At 42.3% G+C, this 19,996-nt stretch overlaps 2 protein-coding genes across 7 annotated transcripts in view; both read right to left on the bottom strand.

Moving 5' to 3' along the window:
• The window catches only part of chd9 (chromodomain helicase DNA binding protein 9), a 64,140-nt gene extending 55,932 nt beyond the window's left edge, over positions 1 to 8,208 (bottom strand). For 2 of the 4 annotated variants that reach the window (XM_034560483.1, XM_034560500.1), the window contains exons 1-2: positions 7,901 to 8,208; positions 2,473 to 4,138 (exon numbers count right to left, since the gene is read on the bottom strand). In XM_034560483.1, coding sequence (XP_034416374.1) covers positions 2,473 to 4,035 — 1,563 coding nt within the window. In that variant the 5' untranslated portion in view covers positions 4,036 to 4,138; positions 7,901 to 8,208. Of the gene's footprint in view, positions 1 to 2,472; positions 4,139 to 7,028; positions 7,291 to 7,900 lie in introns of those variants that run through there. The other 2 variants (XM_034560491.1, XM_034560509.1) reach the window with 2 other exon arrangements.
• A 574-nt stretch (positions 8,209 to 8,782) lies between these two features.
• Positions 8,783 to 15,176, bottom strand: aktip (akt interacting protein). Of its 3 annotated transcripts, none has more exons than XM_034560573.1 (10): positions 15,019 to 15,176; positions 14,186 to 14,310; positions 12,775 to 12,986; positions 12,514 to 12,578; positions 12,201 to 12,301; positions 11,803 to 11,891; positions 11,444 to 11,542; positions 10,643 to 10,750; positions 10,492 to 10,552; positions 9,412 to 10,301 (listed from the first exon to the last, which is right to left on the bottom strand). In XM_034560573.1, the coding sequence occupies exons 2-10, from the start codon at positions 14,231 to 14,233 to the stop codon at positions 10,194 to 10,196; spliced, it is 891 nt and encodes a 296-aa protein (XP_034416464.1). In that variant the 5' UTR covers positions 14,234 to 14,310; positions 15,019 to 15,176; the 3' UTR covers positions 9,412 to 10,193. The 3 variants fall into 3 exon arrangements, with proteins under 3 accessions (XP_034416472.1, XP_034416464.1, XP_034416456.1); XM_034560565.1 differs by having other exon boundaries at positions 12,775 to 12,983; positions 15,019 to 15,175; XM_034560581.1 differs by lacking the exon at positions 10,492 to 10,552 and having other exon boundaries at positions 8,783 to 10,301; positions 15,019 to 15,174.
• Positions 15,177 to 19,996: the final 4,820 nt, after the last annotated feature.

Raw genomic sequence — 19,996 nt, 5'->3', positions numbered from 1 at the left:
TCCTCCGTTAATCCAGTGACTAGACTAATCAAGACACTTGATCAATTTAAAACCCTGTCAATCCAATACTGCCACAAAGCCATCCCAGTCACTGATTTGTGACATTACGTCTCATGATGACACACACTGGCTGCAGACTGCAGTCTGGAGGTCCCGACTACATACAGCAGAAAGACTGCCGACTTATACAAGTACACAGAAGCATTGCAAACCAGCATCCAGCTCGGAAGAGTCTCATTAGAGTGATGATGCCAGGAAAACAGAAATTATACTTTCCGCATCTGCAAGGGGCGGCTAGGGTCCACGTAAAGTACGTTTTGTCCACAGAGGGTGTACGTGTATGCTGTCTGCAGATGTCCGCATACTGCTAATTTGTTGTGACCGGGCAAACAAAATTGCTCCAAGTGAATGTGTGGGGAAAACGTCCTCCGAGTGAACCGTATGAACAGAACTACTACGCGTCCGCAGTGTCGACAGCTGTCCGTGTACAGATCTTTTGGGCAGTATAACCGAGGCTTAAGCTTGAAGTACCTCATTAGGCCCCTTGCAGTCCATAAAAGTTGTTGAAATGATTTGTGGGACAGGCTAGAGTTGGATACACATCTGTTCATTTCAATTTAGATCCATTGCAACAGGGCCCAAACTCAACTTAACTTTAGAATTTGGCAACAATCTTGAATCCCAAGTGCTAATCACAGCTGCAGCTGACCATTACAACCATTGGAAATCCTAATTAGCCCCATTCACTGCGGGGGAGTGAAGAGTAGGCAGCTAGCCCCCGATGCCTTGCCTGTTCAGCAAACACACTATCAGCAGGCTCTTCACACATCAGTGCACATGAATAGCACAGTCAGCCTGTAAGCATCAACACAGGGCTGGATGTTGACACAGACAGGGAGAGGCTCATTCGTGTGGCTGTGGTTCATGGCCTCATTTCAATCAAGGACCTTTGCAGATGGGCAAATGGTCTGCCTAACCAGGGCTCCCTCACACAGGCCACCCGTTTTGTTGTCACCTGCTGCCTGTTGGGGGATAGCAGAGGCAGTACTCAACATACAGGTCCTGTTTTGGCTCATGGACATTGGTTTGGTTTCAGAAGTCTGGGGGTGCATAATGGGTCAGTAACAGGACCCTGTTTAGAGAGATTTAAACGAGTCGCTCAAACTGTCAGTGAAATTGTAATTATTAGAAAGTGCAGATACAGAAAAGGTAGGGTTGGGAAGATAATGCTAAACCACATTGTTGTGTTGTCAATGGCAATGAGACACTCAGCACTGTCAGTAGTGGGCCATGGAAAGAACAAGTGCTCTCGTGAAAAACGTGTGAATTTCCCACGTGTTCGGTTTATGCTGACAAAATCGGTTAAATTGTTAGTTCAACAGATGTTTTGTAATAACACTGCAAAAATGTGATCAAAAAGGAATGCATGAATGTGTTGAAATTCATTTTTTAGTGTACAAACTGTTATGAAACAGCTGTTGCTTTTGCTGCTGGTCATGTGTCACTCGTTGGCCAAGAGGCAGTGGGGATGCTGCTAAGTTACTAGCCAACTGAGGTCCAGGAACCGCCTGAAGCCTGTTACAGCCAGCTAATGCATTCTCCCAGCCTCCCCCTCTGCTCCGCTTCTCCCTCTCGTGCTCTTCCTCTGTCTCTTTTCTTTCTTTCCTACGCTCTCCTTTTTCCATGAGCTAGTGCTCTCTCCATCTCCCAAACCCCCTCCCCCAAGTGCTAACCACTCTCCTCCACCACTCTTTTTTGTTTTTGTTTTCCTGCTCACTTACATGTGCACATGCACAAACACACAGACTGTGGCAGCCACCACAACAGTGTGCAACTTCCCCCACACTCCATGGAGGCAGTGTGCAAGTGCCTCTGACTTGCCCTGACCCACATCTTGATATAGCCCTAAGTATGCTTACAGCTAAGTCCTGAAGACACTCCTGCCACTCTTAGCCTAATCAGGCCTGACCTGCTGTCGGCGCACTGGCCAGATAGACAGTCCATGCCGGACAGACCATTATCATTTTGAGAAGGCTTTCAGATGGCCCTCGGTACTGCCTCGCCACCTACCCCCGCTCCACCACTGATTGCAGGTTTCCTACTAGACAGGCACATGTTCTGACTGGGATAGTTAGTTAAACATTGAGTGGCTACACTGGGAGGAATATATTCTCTTTATGTCAGCAGTTGGTAAAGCAAATTTGTTGAAATATAATATCCAATTATGTTCAACTTATAAACCTCCATCCTGCTCAAATACCCCTCTTTAAATCGATACCGACAATAAATTGTGGTACAGAACAGAGTGCATAGGCAATATGGATATACATCAGACTTGGGCAAAAAGCATTACATTCAGAGAATTGCTCTGCTACAGTATGGCTAAAATGTACTGTCATTCATGTATTTAAAAACAGACAAAGGAATGGAAAAAAGGAAAGAAAAAAAAATCAGTTTGTAACATTGCATTACCTTTTCTTGCTTGTACTCAACAGGTGGTGGTTTGCTGTGTTCATGTCCCTTCTCCTGGCTGGAATCGACCCAGGAACAGTTGGATTCATCCTGTTGGCTGAGAGCAGCCTCCAGCTGGGGCAGTAGGTCAGGCAGGAGGTCAGGAGGCTCCAGGCCCTCCAAGTCTCCAGCCTTTGATGGCAGGAGAGTGTCTCCCAATGCTTGGTATCCATTAGTGTTTATGGCCCTGCAGCTCCGAGGCTGCTCAGAGGGCAGCTGGCTGGCCATGCTGGGGAAGCAGTTCATTGACTCACCAAACATCTCGGATGACTTGTTTCCCTGGGTTTCTCCAGAGCAATGCAGGGCCCGGAAAGCACATTCATCTGCCTGGTTCCTCATAACTGCTGTGGATGGGAACTGACATACTGTCCCTGGGAGCTCAGGCACTGCAGAAGTAAGGGGTACAATGGTGGTGTTGGGCATAGACCCCGAGGATGTGGACTGCTGACTGAGACTGGGTATTTCTGGCTCTCCAGGATAGGCAGGGTACTGAGCAGCTTGGTAAACTGTGGCAGAACTGACTGAGCATATGGGCAAAGAGTGAACCATCGGTGAAGAATGCATGGGGAAGGTTAGGTTTGGGTCTTCCGATCCTGATCCAGAGAAGGTTTGACCTCCCCTTGTCAACTGGTAGCTACCTTGCTGCGGCGGAAGCTGCAAGCAAGTCCCACTCAGTATAGCATTTTGACTATTCAAATAAGACTTACTTGGCATAGCCCTTGAATGGAACCTTGGCCCTCCTACTGTTAATTGGTGCTGAACCTGCTGCTGAGTATGGTGAACTTGCTGTTGGCTCTGAGATTGACCTCTCTGGTGAAAGGAGAAATTGTGATGCTGCGGCTGCTGCAGGGACATAGTCTGTGTGTTAATTTGTTGGTGCTGGCGCTGGTTTAACAGCTGTTGCTGATGTCTTTGCTGTTGTTGTTGCAGCTGCTGTTGCTGCTGCATTCTGCGCTGCTGCTCCCGTTGTTGTTGGTGACATGGGTGGTGTTGTTGCTGCTGTGTTTGTTGTTGTCCGACATGAAGTTGCTGGTTGTGCAGTTGTTGCTGCTGTTGCTGACAAAGCTGTTGTTGCGGTTGAGATAAGGGGTGGTACATATTCCCATTCTGGTCTTGGTTGCCCCACATTGGACTGCTACTGTTACAGAACAGCCCATTGGATTGAGGTACTTGGCTCATGGCAGCATTATGGTATTGGACATGCTGGTCTGCAATCATGCCACCACCTCCACCCCCTGTACCTCCTGTGCCCCCAGGACCAGTAAACGGCTGCCCCATAGGAGTCTGCGCCTTAATGCCAATGTAGTGACCCATCTGCTGACTGTAAGAAGGCATGGCTTGTTGGGTAGTGACTGGAGGCATCAAGGCTTGGTGCTTCCCTGGGTCTAGAGGCTCCACTTGGAGGGGCTCAAAATCAGCAGTGAGGTTTAGCTCATCCACAAGTGATGGTGCTGAGGGGAAGCCATCCTCGTCCAGCCCATCCAATCCTCCAACAAAGAGGTTAGGGTCACTAAAGAAGTCCATGGCAGAGCCCGGAGGGTAACGGGAACCTTTGGAACTCCACTGGATCCAAGCTGGTCCCAATGAGCCTCACTGTGAGCTACAGCATGTCCATAATAGCGTGTCCCTTTCCAAAAACAGAGGAGAGAAAAAAAAAAAGAAGAAAAAAACCATTAGTATGAGAAGAAGACGACTGTGTGTGTTCAAAAAGTAATATATGGTCTAGATCAGGAGTCTCCCACCTTATTTCCTCTGAGAGCTAATTTGACAAAATGAAAGTGGCTGAGACCTACTCATTGCACATTTGTTGTACATTGCCAATCGCAGATATCATTTATTTCTCACTTTTGTCCTTAATTAACACGTCAGCCTCTAGAGTCATGACCTCTATTACAACCCTGTCATTGGCAAAGGGCTGTTCTTGGCCACTAAACAAAGCCTCTGTTGCTGCGTTGGCCTTCTTCGATAGTTTGGTAAACAGAGACTTTTATCTTAAAAGCTTTTTTCAGCTCTTTTACTTTCTCAGGTCGTAGATTACCGCCACGAGCCATAAAGTCCCATAAAAAGGTTGTTGTAAACATTTGTCATTCACATCTATAAGTTAGCGCTTGTTAGTCTGCTAACATCCCCCCTACTGCATCACTGATGGAGCCAAACTTGAAAGAAGTGCAACTTGTTTAATTGATAGCTGATTGGCAAACAATGATGCTGTGTCAGAAGTCTGAATTTGATTGGGTATACATTTTAACAGGTTTCCAAAGTGACTTTATACTATCAAATGTATGTACATATTCTTTGAAGTTTTAGAAAGCCAACGGGTAGCAGGCTAGTGGTAGATTATGAGCCGCTTGTTGGAAACCCCTAGTGTAGATAAACAGATCACATATTGCAAACAAACTAGAAGCTACTCATTACAATAATACAGCAGAACTCTCTCTCTCTCTCCCCCCCCCCCCCATACACACACACACACCTCATGTCCAGGCTGAGATGACATGACAATTTATCAAGTATTTATCCCCACCAGATCTTCTTGTATCATCATCAGTAATACGTGCTTGTAGACCAATAGAGTTGGATGAATGCACATTTAGTTTAAAAAAAAAAAAAAAAAAAACTTTCAAAAGGCAGGTAATGGCGAGGCCAAAAGGGTCTGGGGGGGAAACACCTTTCATGTGTGTAGCAGCTGGTGCAAACGAACCACAAGCAGGTGCCTCTTCCTGTACCCCCTCCCCTATTACACACAAGCACACTTCAACCCGCCCCCCACCCACCACCACCAACAACAACAATGAAGCCCCCTGTCCTGGTACTGCAGAATATGTCGGAGGTGCAAACAGCTGATAGAATTTCCACAGCTAGGGACAGAGGCAGATGAGGTGCTTTGAGCCAGTGAGCACGTGAGCTGTGTGTTCTGCAACCACAGACAGGCGGAAGATGACAGAAGCTTACCCAGGTCGGTCATAATATGCTGACTTGCTATGCACACAGACAGGCACACAAAAAGCACATCCATTTCCCCAGTATCTTGGTCTAACTTGTGGAGAGACTTATCAATTAATTAGCCAACGTGTGTGTGTGTGTGTATATATATATATATATATATATATATATATATATATATATATATATATATATGGAAAGTGGGGTTTTCAGTACATCATTCCTTTAAATACACGGGGGCGTTAACTAAGAGAGAACGAACTAGGACAGGCTCAACTACCACACTTGACATGTGTAGTCAAAAGGCCAAATAAATCACTAAAAAAGTGACTTCATCTGAAAGCAAGAAATGTGTATAAATTACACTGCAAATGAGTGGCTAAACTTTCTTAAATCTCAAAGCACATCACCAGACAATATAACACTTTAAAAAAAAAAAAGAAGAAAAAGGTATTTCTACAGTCTAAAAGCCAATTTGAAAACACAAATCTTGTCAGGATTCTGACACTTGAAAAACATCAGCAACAGGCCGTAAGGTCTCACTCTAAATCTGATTTAAATAGGAAATCATTCAATATTCAGGCTATGTTGTTGAAAGGTGATTTCCTTGAGGCATAATGTCACTGCCATTAGTTAGTTAATTTGCAGCACCAAGTTGTTTATTTCCAGTGGCCCATTCAGAATGTGGTAAAAGTAAATCACATTACTACTATTAAGACTAAACTTTCCCAGTCAAGTCATAATTACACCATCTCTCACCCTCATAAAAGAGGTTTGAAAGTTCTGTGTACTTGGCTTTCTGACGATAAATATTTAGAGTGTGCACTAATCATCCGGGTGGACACCACTATTGGAGTAAGGGTGTGATTGTGTTCTTTCATTTCCATGAAAACTAAAAAAATACTAGTTTGTGTTATTTGAAATGATTACCAACACAGACCATGTATCTTGTTGGAGACGTTCAAAGTGAGTCGGAGGCAGCAGCCTGAAAGCTGAGGCAAAGGAAGCAGTCCATTCCAGATGGATTTACAACAGTAATCTGAGGGGGGTCGCGCTGAAAGGGTTTGAAAAAAATATACATTTCATATCATCTTAATCATGTACAATGCAAGAATATTCATGAACCCGCTAGCCAAGGCACTGCTAACCTTTAAACCCCCACCCCCTAATCTGGCCCCGAGACAGAAACCAATCCCCTAAACCTAATTCGCCTTCCAGCTGTTTCCTTGATAATCGTGACGTGGTAAGTACCGTCCAGGCACGTGCAACCCATGCCTAATATCAACAAGAACTCCGTGTACATAACTTGCCCGAGGTCGCCATTGAGTCGTGCCTCAGCCAAACAACATCCAAAAAAACAACAACTTGTTGCAAAAACACCAACAATGTCGCCCGAAGATTGCAATGCGCTGGGAACAAAGTAGCCGGGACCGAAAAAAACAACAACCCAACAACAACAAAAAGCGCATTTCATTTAAAAAGAAAAAAAACAACAACATTCGTCGCGTTTACGAAGCTGCGATAAGTTTGTGAGGGGAAAGTCTCGCTTTCATTACAACAGACACCGGGCTCACCTCTCGAAGTCTCAGCCTCTTCATCTTCAGCCCCAGCAATGGCTTCGAGCTCCCGTGAAACGCGGTGTTTGACAAGCGAGCGAGGCGACAACGTGGAAAAGCACACATTTGCCGAGTGGAAAGCGAGATTAACCCCACCACCACCCCGTGGGGCGTTTGATTCTAGATTCAAATCGGTGGCCGCGGCCTGTTGAGTTGGTCACACGTGCTCCTAAAAAGCCTCCACTTTGGGGGAAAGAAGCACAGGATTCAAAAAAAAAAAAAAAACGTGTCGTGACGCTTCAACACGAAGCAAGAGGAGGAGGGGGAGGAGGAAGAGGAGGAAGAGGCCGGAGATGGATGAAGAGGTCGACCGTGATGGTGTCCGTGATAACATAGTGCGTTAGCCCTCGACGGACTTTTCGTCTCATTTTCTAATTAAAAGTGGCGACTTGTTGGCACCGCCAACAGCCGAACCGGGTCCGCGGACAAGTGCGGCGCTGCCTGAGCCCGGTCGGGTCGCTGTCAGTTCAGGACCACCACGGTCAAAAGAACCGGAGAACGTTACTTTGAAGCGCCGCTCTCTTCTCATTTACGCCCGCAAAACTGCGGACAAAGTGCTCGGCTATTTCCGAATGCGAAACTTCACGGGGAAACTTAATGCGGACAAGTTTTTTTTGTTGTTGTTTGTTGGGGCTCGTCACCTTCTCGTTTCCAACCGGCGGAGGAACACACACTCCGCGAGAGGCGGTGGTGTCATCAGACAGCTGAGGCGAAGCCGCACTGACTGCACGCGATTTGACAGCTCCGAGCCTGAATGAAGCGGAACCCCTCGAGTCCGAAACACCTCTCGGCAACAAAACAAACCACCCGGAGAAGTGTGGTTTCCTTACCTGGGACGAACGCCAAAGTTTAACTCCCAAGACGTCGACGCGCAAAGAGTGTTTTCGGCGAACTTGTGACTGTGTTGTTAGTTGTACTCCTGCTGGCGACCACGGCGCAGCGGCTCTACCGCTGCTGCTGCTGACGTGACCGCGATAACGCCGCATTTGCATATGAGTTAGCTCCTCTCTGATTGGCGCGCAGGCAATTTGGGTCGATTCCACCTTTCCGCGTGGAATTAAAACCCGGTTCCGGCGGCGCGAGCGCTTTCGATGCGTCGCCGCGCCCAACCGGCCGCGGTCAGCGGCTGATTATATCGGGGTTTCGTGCGTAAAGTGCCCATGTTGACAGAGTGCATAAGATGGCCGCGCACAAGCCAGAGCCAATCCGGAGGGGTTTCACTTTCGCACATGCACCGGAGCTTCTCCACGACGCCAGGATGACATGGGGTGGGAGCGCTGCTCTCCACCGTGGGCACATATTGACCTCTGGTGGCGGACTGGGCAACATGCGGCCGGAAATCAACTATTTCCCCCACTATTGTATACTTGTACTTCATTAGTGTGCCCGTATTGACTTCATACAAGTACATGACATGAGACATGTGTCATCTTTCATTTCATAGAAATGAGAATGCCAGTATTCTGCAATAATAAATGCATTAGAATAGTCTCGTGCCCATCATTCAACAGTACTATGTGCAGTTGTCTTGTCCTTTTGTACAAGTGAAACATCACTCATGTGGATTATACACTGATGTACTTTGAAAACAATTACTATCCCCACCCCATTCCAGAAATGTCTGAACAGTGTATAATGTTTATTTTGCAGCAGGTATTTCCATTTGCTTGCTGTAAATAAAACCAGCTCCCCCCCCAGTGCAAAAAAAAACATATTTTTTGATCAGTTTATTGATTTCAAAGAAAAGCCTTTAAACCTCATGTCATTTATGCATCAATGCCCTTCACAAACTGGAGCAGGAACGGTCCATATGGAAAACATTGAAACTCACACATTCGAATTGGTCAAAAGCCCAAATGTCAGTGTGTGATGTACACCGAACCTTTTCCTGTTTTTTACAGCAGCTATAAATAGATCTCCCGGGTTTCAGCACCATATCTGCTATTCTGATATAGTAATTTCCTTCTGGGGTTCCCACACATTTTAAAAATAACACCCACTTCCCACACCCTTAGTTTTACAATATTTGCATAATAAAAGTGTCAGGGCATTATTACGAACATTTAAGCCAGAGCCCTTTACGGATGAAGACATTACACAAAACAAAACATTTATCTGGCACAGTGGAAAAGGGGTAGTTTTTGGAACTGGACAAAACGCAATTGTGTGGTACTTAGAAACTAGTTAATAACTAAACTTATGAAAATACATTTCTGATTTTCCTTCTGACTCATGCGGTAATCCTGCAATATCGTTTTAACTTGTGACGAAAATATCGATGAGAAAGCTTAAGTAACATTTGCAAAGAAAAACCAAAGAAATCAAATTAGAAAGGCCAAGCGTCAATGCACACAGTTCTTTAAAAGTCAAATCTTAGCACAGCATCCATTATATACAACCCAGACCTTTAATAACCAACAGCCAAAAAGGTACAGAAAACATTCAAAATGATTTAAAACCAGACAAAATAAAATACACAAGTTTAGTTCTTTAGCATCTCATTTAAAACCATACTTGCCTGCTCTGCTTTTTTTAAATATATATTTATTAGGAACTATGCAAGACAATAGTTTACACAGTGGGATTAAAAATAAATCATTGTCCATTAAGAAACAAATATAAAACATGTCATTCTAATTGGTTAATGAGGGGCTCATGAGGTTTCATTCACACAACTTTGACTGACAACATTCAAAGTCTGACAAATAAAACAGTCCTGAGCCAATTTCAATAAGTGGTAGCGATCACGTAGTCCACTCTACTTACCATATGAATGCTTTGCAGCTCCTTTTTGGGACAGTATGTTGCATCACCTAGCCCAAGATGTGCATGGTTCTGAAAATCTAATTGACAAAGCTCTTTGATTGCATCACAGCCTAAATGAGGTTGCTGGGACATCCATTTGTCATCGTCGATTTACATATAATACAAACTTTCTTTCCTTATTCTAAAGCTGTTTGAGGAGATGCCTACAAAGCCTTTAAAGCTGAACAATAATGTGGAGATTTAACATGAAGTTCTCCCAACTGTTTCAAGGATCCAGTTCACATAAACAGCTGAGGCAAGCCGATGTATCCGGTGCATGCGCCGCCCTCTGGTGGCCGCTGCATCGACACTGCAGGCTCAGCTCTGGGGAGGACTGTCATCTTTGCTGAAGGGCTGCATCGATCCAGGCTTCACCCAAGACAGCCCAGACACCTGTGTTCCCTTGTGGTGATCGTCAGGCCGTCTCTAGAGCAATGAAGGCAAAATAACAGTTACACAACTTGAACAGCTCCAACCAATCAGAATGCGTATAGCTCATGCTGCAGCTTAATTATGGGAGAACTGGCACTCTCTTGTGCTCACAATCATAAAAACTCTTTGACAGTCAACTCTTGTAGATTTGTTTTTTTTTGTTTTTGTTTTTTTAAAGACATACTTTGTATGTGAACATCCGCTCTTTTGCTTCTTCGTGAACAGCTGGGTTCCACGGAGAAAAACTGTCAAATGGATAAAGAGTCTCAGTGTGAGCTTTACAGGGTGTGTTTTCCTGTTGCGGAATGTGAAAAAAATGCAGTCAGTTTACCAACCTTATTGCGTACGGATCATCCATCTTGGGCTGGTCAAAAAGATGACTGTTGCATAATTTCACACTATCCACCACTTTGCTTTTGAACAACTGCACATCCTTTTCATATCTGAAATAAAAAAATAAAAAGTAATGCTTTATGATGAGTTTCTAAAGATGAAAAGAAATCCAAATGGCTCCGCAATATGAATTGCCAAGAAAAAAAACAACTAAAAACAGAGCGACAAGCTGCGACAGGAACGTGAAAACTATCGAGTTCCTGGTCCCTTTTTATTAGAGTATAATGTCATGTCAAATGCCTGTACACAATATTCATGATATATCTGGTTAATTTAACTTTCTATGGTAAACATCATACATGATGCTGCTGCTCAATTGTATATCTTTCCATTTACATCAATGTAGGAAGGCGATATAACATACACAGAATATTATCAACAACAGGATTTCATTTAGGTGAGTTCAAAGGTCCTGGTACTGTGAACGCTGGCTCACTGCAGCGCTTGATGGAAGTGAGCAATCAATACAATTGGATTCACCTGTTCCTAACCTGCTCAGACAAGTCAAAATGTCTTGCCATGAAAAAGAAAAACAAGTTCATAGATATGCTCATGTTGTGATTAACAACTTGCTTCAATGTAACAATACTTTCTTCTGTAATAGAGCCATTTAGTCAGAACAATTGTGCTTTATACTCAGTTTTGTCAGTGGCTAAAGAACCAATAAAGTGTAAATCTGCCTTTTTAATAGTTCATGTCTTACAGTAAAATAAAAACAAGTGAAAGGAGGCTCGGACACTCACAGCACAGCCGCTTCTGGGTTGAGTGGTTCTGTGGTATTAATCTTGTAGAAAATTGTACGTGCGTACATCAAGACTTGCCAAATGTGGTTGTGATTCCGTCTACAAGAACAAAGTAAACAACATCATTAATATGAGTGCATGACTTCCCTTGAGGATCCCTCAAGGAGTTATTCTGTTTAGTCCAAAAGATGACTTTGCAGACTGTCCAACTGAGTAAACTATCCACTGAGCAAGCTGGACCGGCTCAGTCGGGATGAGGTGGTGTCATTTAGTACATAAAACTAATAATTTAGTTCTGACTTAAATATTCATGTTTGAAAAAGAAACCAATCACAAATGTGTAAAAGCAGAGAGCATACCTCCATTTGGTGAAAGCTCTTCTGACATCAAGCTCTCCAGAAACGGGGTCAACGAGAGGATGGAAAACTGGGATGTCAAATACTAATTTCTGAAACAAAGCATAAGGAAGAGAGGTTGAGGACTTCCCTCAACAATTTTTAATGTTCTGTAACACAAAGCGTTGTTTCCAAGATCACTGGGCAACCGTGTGTTACAACTGACAAGAGTTCTAGTTTTATATAGTTTAACAGTTTAAATATGACTAAACAAACTGTCTAATGACAAAACTCATTTCAAAGTTTCTTTTTTTTCTAAATGTTTGCCGACCTGGAAAAATCAACACCATTTGAACAAATACTATACGATTGATGCACAAAATAATCCCTTTCCCGCTACAAAAAAAGTACACTATACTTACAGGACACTCTCCATCTGGATAGTTATCTGGAATATACACAGTGAACTTGAAGACTCCATCCTGGTACAAGCCATGTCTGATGAATATGACCCCAAACCACACTAAACAGTGGGAGACGCATGATATTTCAGAATCTTTCATTCCATCAACACAGCCATGAATCATGCAGAAAAAGCCACCGTCAATAAACAGATTGCTTAGTTTGAGCCTTTTTGCAAAATAGATGTTGAGCATTCAAGAAATAATCTACAAAAAGCCACATTTGATTATTGTAAATATGAAAAAGGCATGAACATAAAAAGAAGGTCCTTACTGAGTGCCGATTTGTAGGATGGCTGGACATAAATTCCAGGCAGTTTCTGCTTAATCACCAATGTGCTGTAAGTCACATGGCGAGAAGTCAGGTCAATACAAAAGAGAAAGAGAAACATGCATGGAAATTATTTTCTTCTTGGGCATCACATTTTAATACAGACTATGCCCATGTGTTTTAAAAGCAAGTGATACCAACATATTTAAAAAAGGAACTCCAAATACAGTGAACGTTTCATTCCGACAGTGGTCCAATACTTACAACTCAGCCAGCAGAGAGTACTCCAAGTAAAAGGGACCATAAGAAGCGTGTGTGCCATTGGCTGACGGTGCTAGGGTGCCCGTAGACGCAGGCTTGGTAATGGGGGCAGCATTCTTAGGAATGGGTGGAAGCTGCTTTTTGCCAAAGGGCAGTCGGGCTGGGCTGGCTCTCTGCTCACTGTGCCCACTCTGTTCCTCGCTGTCAGTTCTCTGCTGTTTTGTATGACAAATAAAACAAGAATTTCAACATCAGCTGTAAAAAAAAAAAAAAAAGCAGGCAGAATGAACATCTTTATAGACAGATTAGGGAAGAATATAATCTGAGCCTTTATCCAGTTGACCAGTTAACCATGTGCTGTGACCAACATCTCAGGCTACACTGCCCATCTAGTCTAGTTTGCAGCGTAACAGGAAGCAATGTCGAAAGGAGAGCAAGCACTTCCAAGTACAGCAATCTTTGTTTCTTACTGATGTTGTTCAGAATGATACGAGTAGTTACGGTACAGTGTTACTGTACACATCGAGCAAACGGCATCAGGAAGCCACAAGGAACGCTGATGGTGAATACAACTAGTATGCCAGGAATGTTTGCTGTGAATAGTGTGCTGAGTGTGCAACAGATTTAGCCCCTACATTCATTCGTTAGACTTGACCACATAATGTTTGAACTGTTCCTTTTACTAGGCAGGAAAAAATAACGCACGTCCCACCCATACTCAAGGTACATCGATTGCCTCCTCCATTCCTCACCTGGGTTTCATAAGCATGCTAAAATGTACGCCCCCCCCTCCACTTTTTGGAAAACCAGTCTGGCATTAGTTAACTGTACTAACCCTTTGACACAAGCAATGCTTACTGGAAAAGGAAACACACAGTTTACGGTCATATTTATATTTGATTTGAAGAAAGTAGCCTAGAATCAGTTGTGACTGCCGAGTACAGACACATCATCTTCATATGTGCCGAGTGTGGTTAATGTTGATGGTAGAGCAGGGTGGTCCTTTGATCAGAGGATTGGCGGTTCGATCCGACCTGTGCATGTCGATGTGACCGATTGCTGTATGAATGGGTGTAAATAGTTACCAGGAGTCCTGATGGGCAGGTGGAACCTTGCATGCCATCAGTATATGATGTGTGTAAATGATGACATGGAGTGTTAAAGCTTTGATTTGAGTGATAGGACTAGAAAAGCGGTATTACAAGAGTACAGTCCATTTACCATATAGTATTCTGCTTAATTGGGAGAGAAAGTCACAAGTCACTTTATTCTCTTCTGGGTTTTCAACAGCCATATCAAATTTACTGATGATGCCATCGGACATTTGAAGAATCCACTAACACGGTCAGCAGGTATATGATCAATACATGAACATTATATATTACATATTATAGTTCAATGTGGTTAACTTTACCTTACGACTTGTATTGGCAGACATGCTCCAGAAGGGGTTTAAGTTCATAACTCATTCAGAGGTTCAGAAAGGTGCCCCTCTTTCTATGTAGGTCCCACTACAAGTGCTGTCCGGGCCATCCGCTACTGTGATGGGAAAAGAAAGACACTTGAAACAAGTGACTGCTACTGCAGTTCAGGTCGAATGCAACTCGTAAACACACAGACACACACATTTCTTCTCATGTCATCTTGCTAACACTATAGCAATATTTAATAGCAATTTGACAGTTGATCCCAAACTGTCTTAAGATTAAGTGCCAATGGAGTACAATGATGACTCGATGAAGATGTGAAGTGATGAATTGTTTGGGATAACTGTGTGACAACTTGGCTGTTTTAGAAGTATGCTAGTAGTTTTATTGCCATCGACGTTTTCAAAAGTCGGTTGTATATTTGAGTTAACTGGTGTAGGTTGTCGTAGGGTGGCAACACTAGAGACCCCCGTTTAAATTTCAATACAATCTGCTATTAATACCGTGGCATTTCCGACAGGATATCGAGTTGTCGTATCATTCGCAATAACAGTGCTAACGCTACGTTAGCAAACCTTACAGACCTACATTAGGTAACTGACGCAACTTAACATCTAACTAAATACTCTTTCAAACCCTTTGACTAACTAGTTCATGTCCACACACTGACACGATGTCACTGACGTTTCCCTGAAATAATTTAATGTTAACTGTATATTTAGCATTAGCTTTAAATGCTAACTTTGGCGTTGCCAACAAATTGACGTTATTCCTTTAATTTGAACCCTTGCGAGAATAAAAACATAGTGATGTAGCTCACCGTATTTTCCAAAGAATTGTAAAAGACCCTTTTAACAGAGACGTTCACGTGTGTCCCGGTGCAATTTTCGCTAAAACTGGTCAGCTGGTCGACATTCCTTTAAGTGTCATACCGGCTAACTAGCTAACATTGGCTAGCTAAATAATTTGACAGACACAGAAACCAGAGTTCAATCTAACATAGTGAGGGGGCGTTTCGGTGTACGGCAACGGATTCCTATTGGTCTACAGGAATAACGTCACCTATTTGATTTGATGGTGCTTCCATCACGTGACTGGAAAAAAAGTAGCGGATGTAACCACGGTTTGCTGTCAATCAAACCGTAAGTACAGTTGCTCTGTTTTTCTTTTGTGAAAGAAGACAGAAAGATACGATGATTTTATTTTATGTTTCACTTTATTTTCCAATGAAAATAAATTTTCAACAGCAGACATTTGACTTATCAGATAAAGCACAAGTGGAACTAACCTAATGCGAGGGGCATTAAAAGTAGCTATTCTGAGTTTTCCTACCATGACATGTCAAGATGCTGTGAACATGTTATTGACCATAACCCTGCAACCACCCTGCCATGTTGACTGTTTTAATTAAGTTGCTTTTGTTGTTGTCTGTTTTTTAATAGCTAATTTATTTCCCCCAAATTATATTGACCCATTTCTTTAAGACAATCAGCATTGCTGTTTTCTTTGGGGCACGTTTGAAATATTTAATCTTTTATCAGATGAATTGTCTACATTAAAGGTAAACACATATTGTTTGTAGAGCTACTGTTAAACATTTCACTTCATGTTAAAGTGAAATCTATGACTTATCCGTATTAAGTGCAAATATGAATTGTTATTTGTCTTATATGAATGGAGTTTTTTTTATGTTGAATATTAATGTAGCAGTTTTCTTTTGTATAGCATTTTTACTCCAGATCATGAGATCAATGTCTTTTTTGTGTCTTTTCAGCATGTACATTATCTGTTCAGTTTCCCTCAAATGTGCTTTGGGCACTCTGATAAATATGGAAATAATACTTTTCTATTGCCTCAATTTGAATGTGTCAGTGTACTGCACAGCCATGAGTCCCTTGAGGCTATATGCATCCAAGCCATCTGTGTCACACATTTCTTTAGTTTTGACCACGCTTCATTGGCAGTTCATTCTGCTGATTGATTGATTTCATAACAATTACCCCTAATTATTTTTCTGGGTGAGAAAAAAAAAACTAATTTAATGCATGGGTGACTGCATTAATTGGGAGAAATGACATTGTCCAAGTTTCAGAGTAAATACAAATTATTGACTTCATTATTATTATCTGATTGTATATTGTTCCAAGTACACTTCACTGACAAAGGTAATTAGTGTCCTGCTGCTTCATTGGGGCAGCCAACAGCGCAAGGTCACCATCACTCTTTTGACATGTACAAATCAAAGATCACCTCAAAACAAATAAGTTTATGCCTGGTTTGTCTTCATCGACATTGAGATAAACTGTCTGACACAAACAAGGGTGCAAATATTCACACCATTGCTTTTGTAATGAGTTTTTTTGTCTTTGCCATTGATTCTTTATCTAATCAACTATTGTGACCTTGTTTGGTCAAACAAATACAGTAATTAATGTAATTAAAGTGGGGGGATTGGATTAACTAATTGAATATGTGACCCGTTGGAGCTGGGTTTCTTTTCTACTTGAAATTTTACAGCAATTGCTATTTCGGGGGAGGTCAAATAACATATCCTTCCTGGACATTAAGTTTTATTTAAATTATAATATATATATATAAGCAGTAAAGATTATTTAAAAAAAACAACTCTGGGTTGACAGGTGCTACAGTGTAGTTGGGAGCTACACTTCAGCAAATCTCTTGCACACATTTTAATAGTAAGCATCATATCAGCATCAGATCCTTTTTTATATTTGCAATGTAGATCAATTATGTAATGGGATATTTTTATTGTCGAATTTGTCCTGTCTAAAAAAGATTTATATATATATTGTGGTTTCAGCAGCATTTTCCAGCTGCATGCCTTCAGCTGGAATTCAAATGTAACATGAAATATGTTCCTTTCTGTCAGTCCATCTCTTCAGAGACTTTTAGGCCCACTGATTTAGGTCTACAATTGGGTTTAAATGACAGTTAAAAATTACAATTGGCAGTCCCCGGTGAAACCTGTCTTCATAGCACAGACATAAAAAAGTGAAAAAAGATGATTCCACATCCAGATAATATGTAATAACAACGTTAGTTTGAATAAAGAAAGCCAAATCTAGATTCAAATGTAATATTCATTTTAGAAATATGAACAACTGGGGAGTAAAGAATGCAAAAAAACAAAACATCAGCCAAATCTTCCATATAGCAATAGTCTTTCCTTATCCCTGAGGCTGTGGCCTGGCTAAAACCTCAATGCAGCAATTATTTGCTGTAATGACTGCAGTTCAAATAAGCCTGGAGATTTTATTAAACCAAATGAGAGAATCATCGGTGTATTATCACCTTGTGATTGACAGTGACAAGTGTTGGGCAGGCTCGGATGTGAGCATGATGAAGAAGCTCTTGGCAAAGCTCCCGATAATGTTACCCCTGATAAAGTTTCCTGGAAAACCTCAGCCAACAAATGGAGAGGGAAAGCTCCACGCATATTAATTCCAATTGTCAGATCCCTCCACTGGGATAAAGGTGCAATCTGGCGGGCAGCCGCGACTGCCCCTCCATTCACTGAGTGGCATTTTACACAACTAATGAAAAAGAAATCCATTGTGCTGATCATATGCATAGATTTCACTCTATAATAACGAGGAAATAGAAATATTCATAATAAAAGTAAAGGTCACTTGCTGCTGCAGCTAAGCTTCCTAAGCTGCAATCTTTGCAAAAGCAGTTGTCAGGTTATAGCAATAAAATAGGAAAAAGGTTGGGACGCCAAGTTTCAACCCCGCAGAGGCCAAGAGGTGAGAAACTGCAACCAGGCGCCAGTTCTACATACTGTAGTCCTTTTGATCATTTGTTTATCTCTACACCAAACAATACAGATGTATGTTCAAAGATGGATCTAACAGTACAGTCTCCTCCAGTGTCCAATGGAGAGGTTAAAGGTCAGTCAAATAGTTGTGATGAACATAGTTCTTTCTCTGACGAACAATACCAAAGCTAGTGTCTACATTCTTCGGGGATTTGTCTAGTCTAGTTAATAAAATACATGGAAATATGAACAGCCGCCTCGCCTCTCTTCAGCCCACCCAACTTGCCTATCTCTGTATGTAGGTCACCTGGGCTTCTTCCGGCATATGAGCAGCATACAGGGCTAGAGAGAAGCGTATCTCACCTCCAGAACGACATTCACAGCATTATTATTGCCCGCTGCGACTTCCACGCTGAGCCCCGTCCTCATATGCATCATAAGTTGGCATTTATTAGTGCCATGCACTAAGTACAGGCCATGTTATTGAATTTGAATATCAGCTTCTAGACACATTCGCAGGCCCTGGAAATATATTAAGATGAAGCAATCTCATTTAATAACACCCAAACTAATAAAAGGAGAGCAGATTGGAAATTAAATTTATGAATATTGCTTGGCAGCAGGAGTTATCCAAGAAACCCCAGCTTGATCTGTCAGATATTTCTCGAGCTGTAATTTCCGACTCCCTCCCTATACGAGTGTCGTGTTGAGGCAGCTGGTACGTTTCGGCCCTTTCGCGTTTGGGCAAAAGTAGAAAGCCATGCCAGCGGCGACTTCCGTCCACACAGCTATGATGTGATTATTATTCTCCATACAGCGATTGTGATCATTAATAGCGTAACATTCTGATGCCCCTATAAGGTTCTGCAGGTGTAACCTCAGCCTTTGTTTAGCATCATGTCTGCTCCTCTTGTTGAGCTGAACGTGTACATCCTGGATACAATAAGAAATAAAAGTTATCTTAAGCCAATGACAAATTATAAATAATGTAACTGGTTATTGGAAAAGCCCCTTTTCCCTTTTTTAAAAATAAACAAAAAGACATCTTGAAACCAGCTTTCTCGAGGTGGCATTCATCCAACAGCAGTCATATCAGTCTGTGCCAGAGCTCAAATTATGGAACGCCACTTCACTTTACCGACTTCACGCAAGCCTGTAATTTCCCATCTTGAGTCGTTGATGGACAACATTCTGTTGGTCAATGTTTCTCTCTTGTGTGCGTGTTGCAGCAGCCTTTTTGCCAAGACGCCCGGCGGGGCCCGGTCCATCTGCGTGTACATGTTGACTCCCGGTGGAGCTGTGACTGTCACTCGTTGCCGAGCCGGTGTCGTGCCAGGCATTGATCTCGACATATTTCTTGCTCTGTACTTCCCAAACGTTCATCAACAGATGCAGCAGCAGAATTGATTAGCAAGCAAGTCGATGACCAAATCTCTTTGGAAACATTCTTTATTTATGTGTGTGTTTACGTGGATAGCTTAGAGGGCCATTAGCGAGATTACCTTTGAGGCTCGGCTGAACAACAGATGTTCAAGGACGGCTCAATCAATTTGACTTACAAGAGGCTGCAGTTGCCGCAAACAAGTGATAAGTCTGCGGTGGGGGGGGTTAAATAAAAACAATACACTGTGGTCATACACAGGTGAAGCGGAATAACAGCAGAATTAGATTTACAGTGGGTCCATTATTTAGAGTGAGATTTCTGAGACACAGTTAAGGAATTAAAATCCTCAAAATAATCCAAAGATTGTGGATTTAACTATTGGTGGCTCTAAGCTCATTCAATGTATTGCTTCTAACAGGTAAATGTATACTTAAATACACCCTGCATTTCTTTATAGACAAATACAGGCAATTGTTATTAAAGTTACCTTTCCTGAAGAACTATATATTGTATTTATGTGCTTGGGTCTATGCTGAAAATAATTTAGCTGAGCCATAAACAAACAAAGTTAGTTTGGCCATTTAATATGATAAATTCATATAGTACAAAACATGTTTACGAAATGGATTTCAGCCC

The sequence above is a fragment of the Cyclopterus lumpus genome, chromosome 3, assembly GCF_009769545.1.
Source record: "Cyclopterus lumpus isolate fCycLum1 chromosome 3, fCycLum1.pri, whole genome shotgun sequence".
NCBI classification, from domain to species: domain Eukaryota; kingdom Metazoa; phylum Chordata; class Actinopteri; order Perciformes; family Cyclopteridae; genus Cyclopterus; species Cyclopterus lumpus.
Note: the sequence above shows the minus strand (reverse complement) of the source record. Positions and strands in the feature narration are given on the sequence as shown.

Bases quoted from the DNA above. Each gene is read 5' to 3' on its own strand.
- aktip (XM_034560573.1), bottom strand. From the start codon at position 14,233: ATGAACTTAAACCCCTTCTGGAGCATGTCTGCCAATACAAGTCGTAAG. The intron at 10,553-10,642 runs GTTGGTAAACTG...TCCATTTGACAG, and splicing joins GATGATCCGTACGCAATAAG to TTTTTCTCCGTGGAACCCAG. The intron at 10,302-10,491 runs GTATGTCTTTAA...TCATTGCTCTAG, and splicing joins AGCGGATGTTCACATACAAA to AGACGGCCTGACGATCACCA.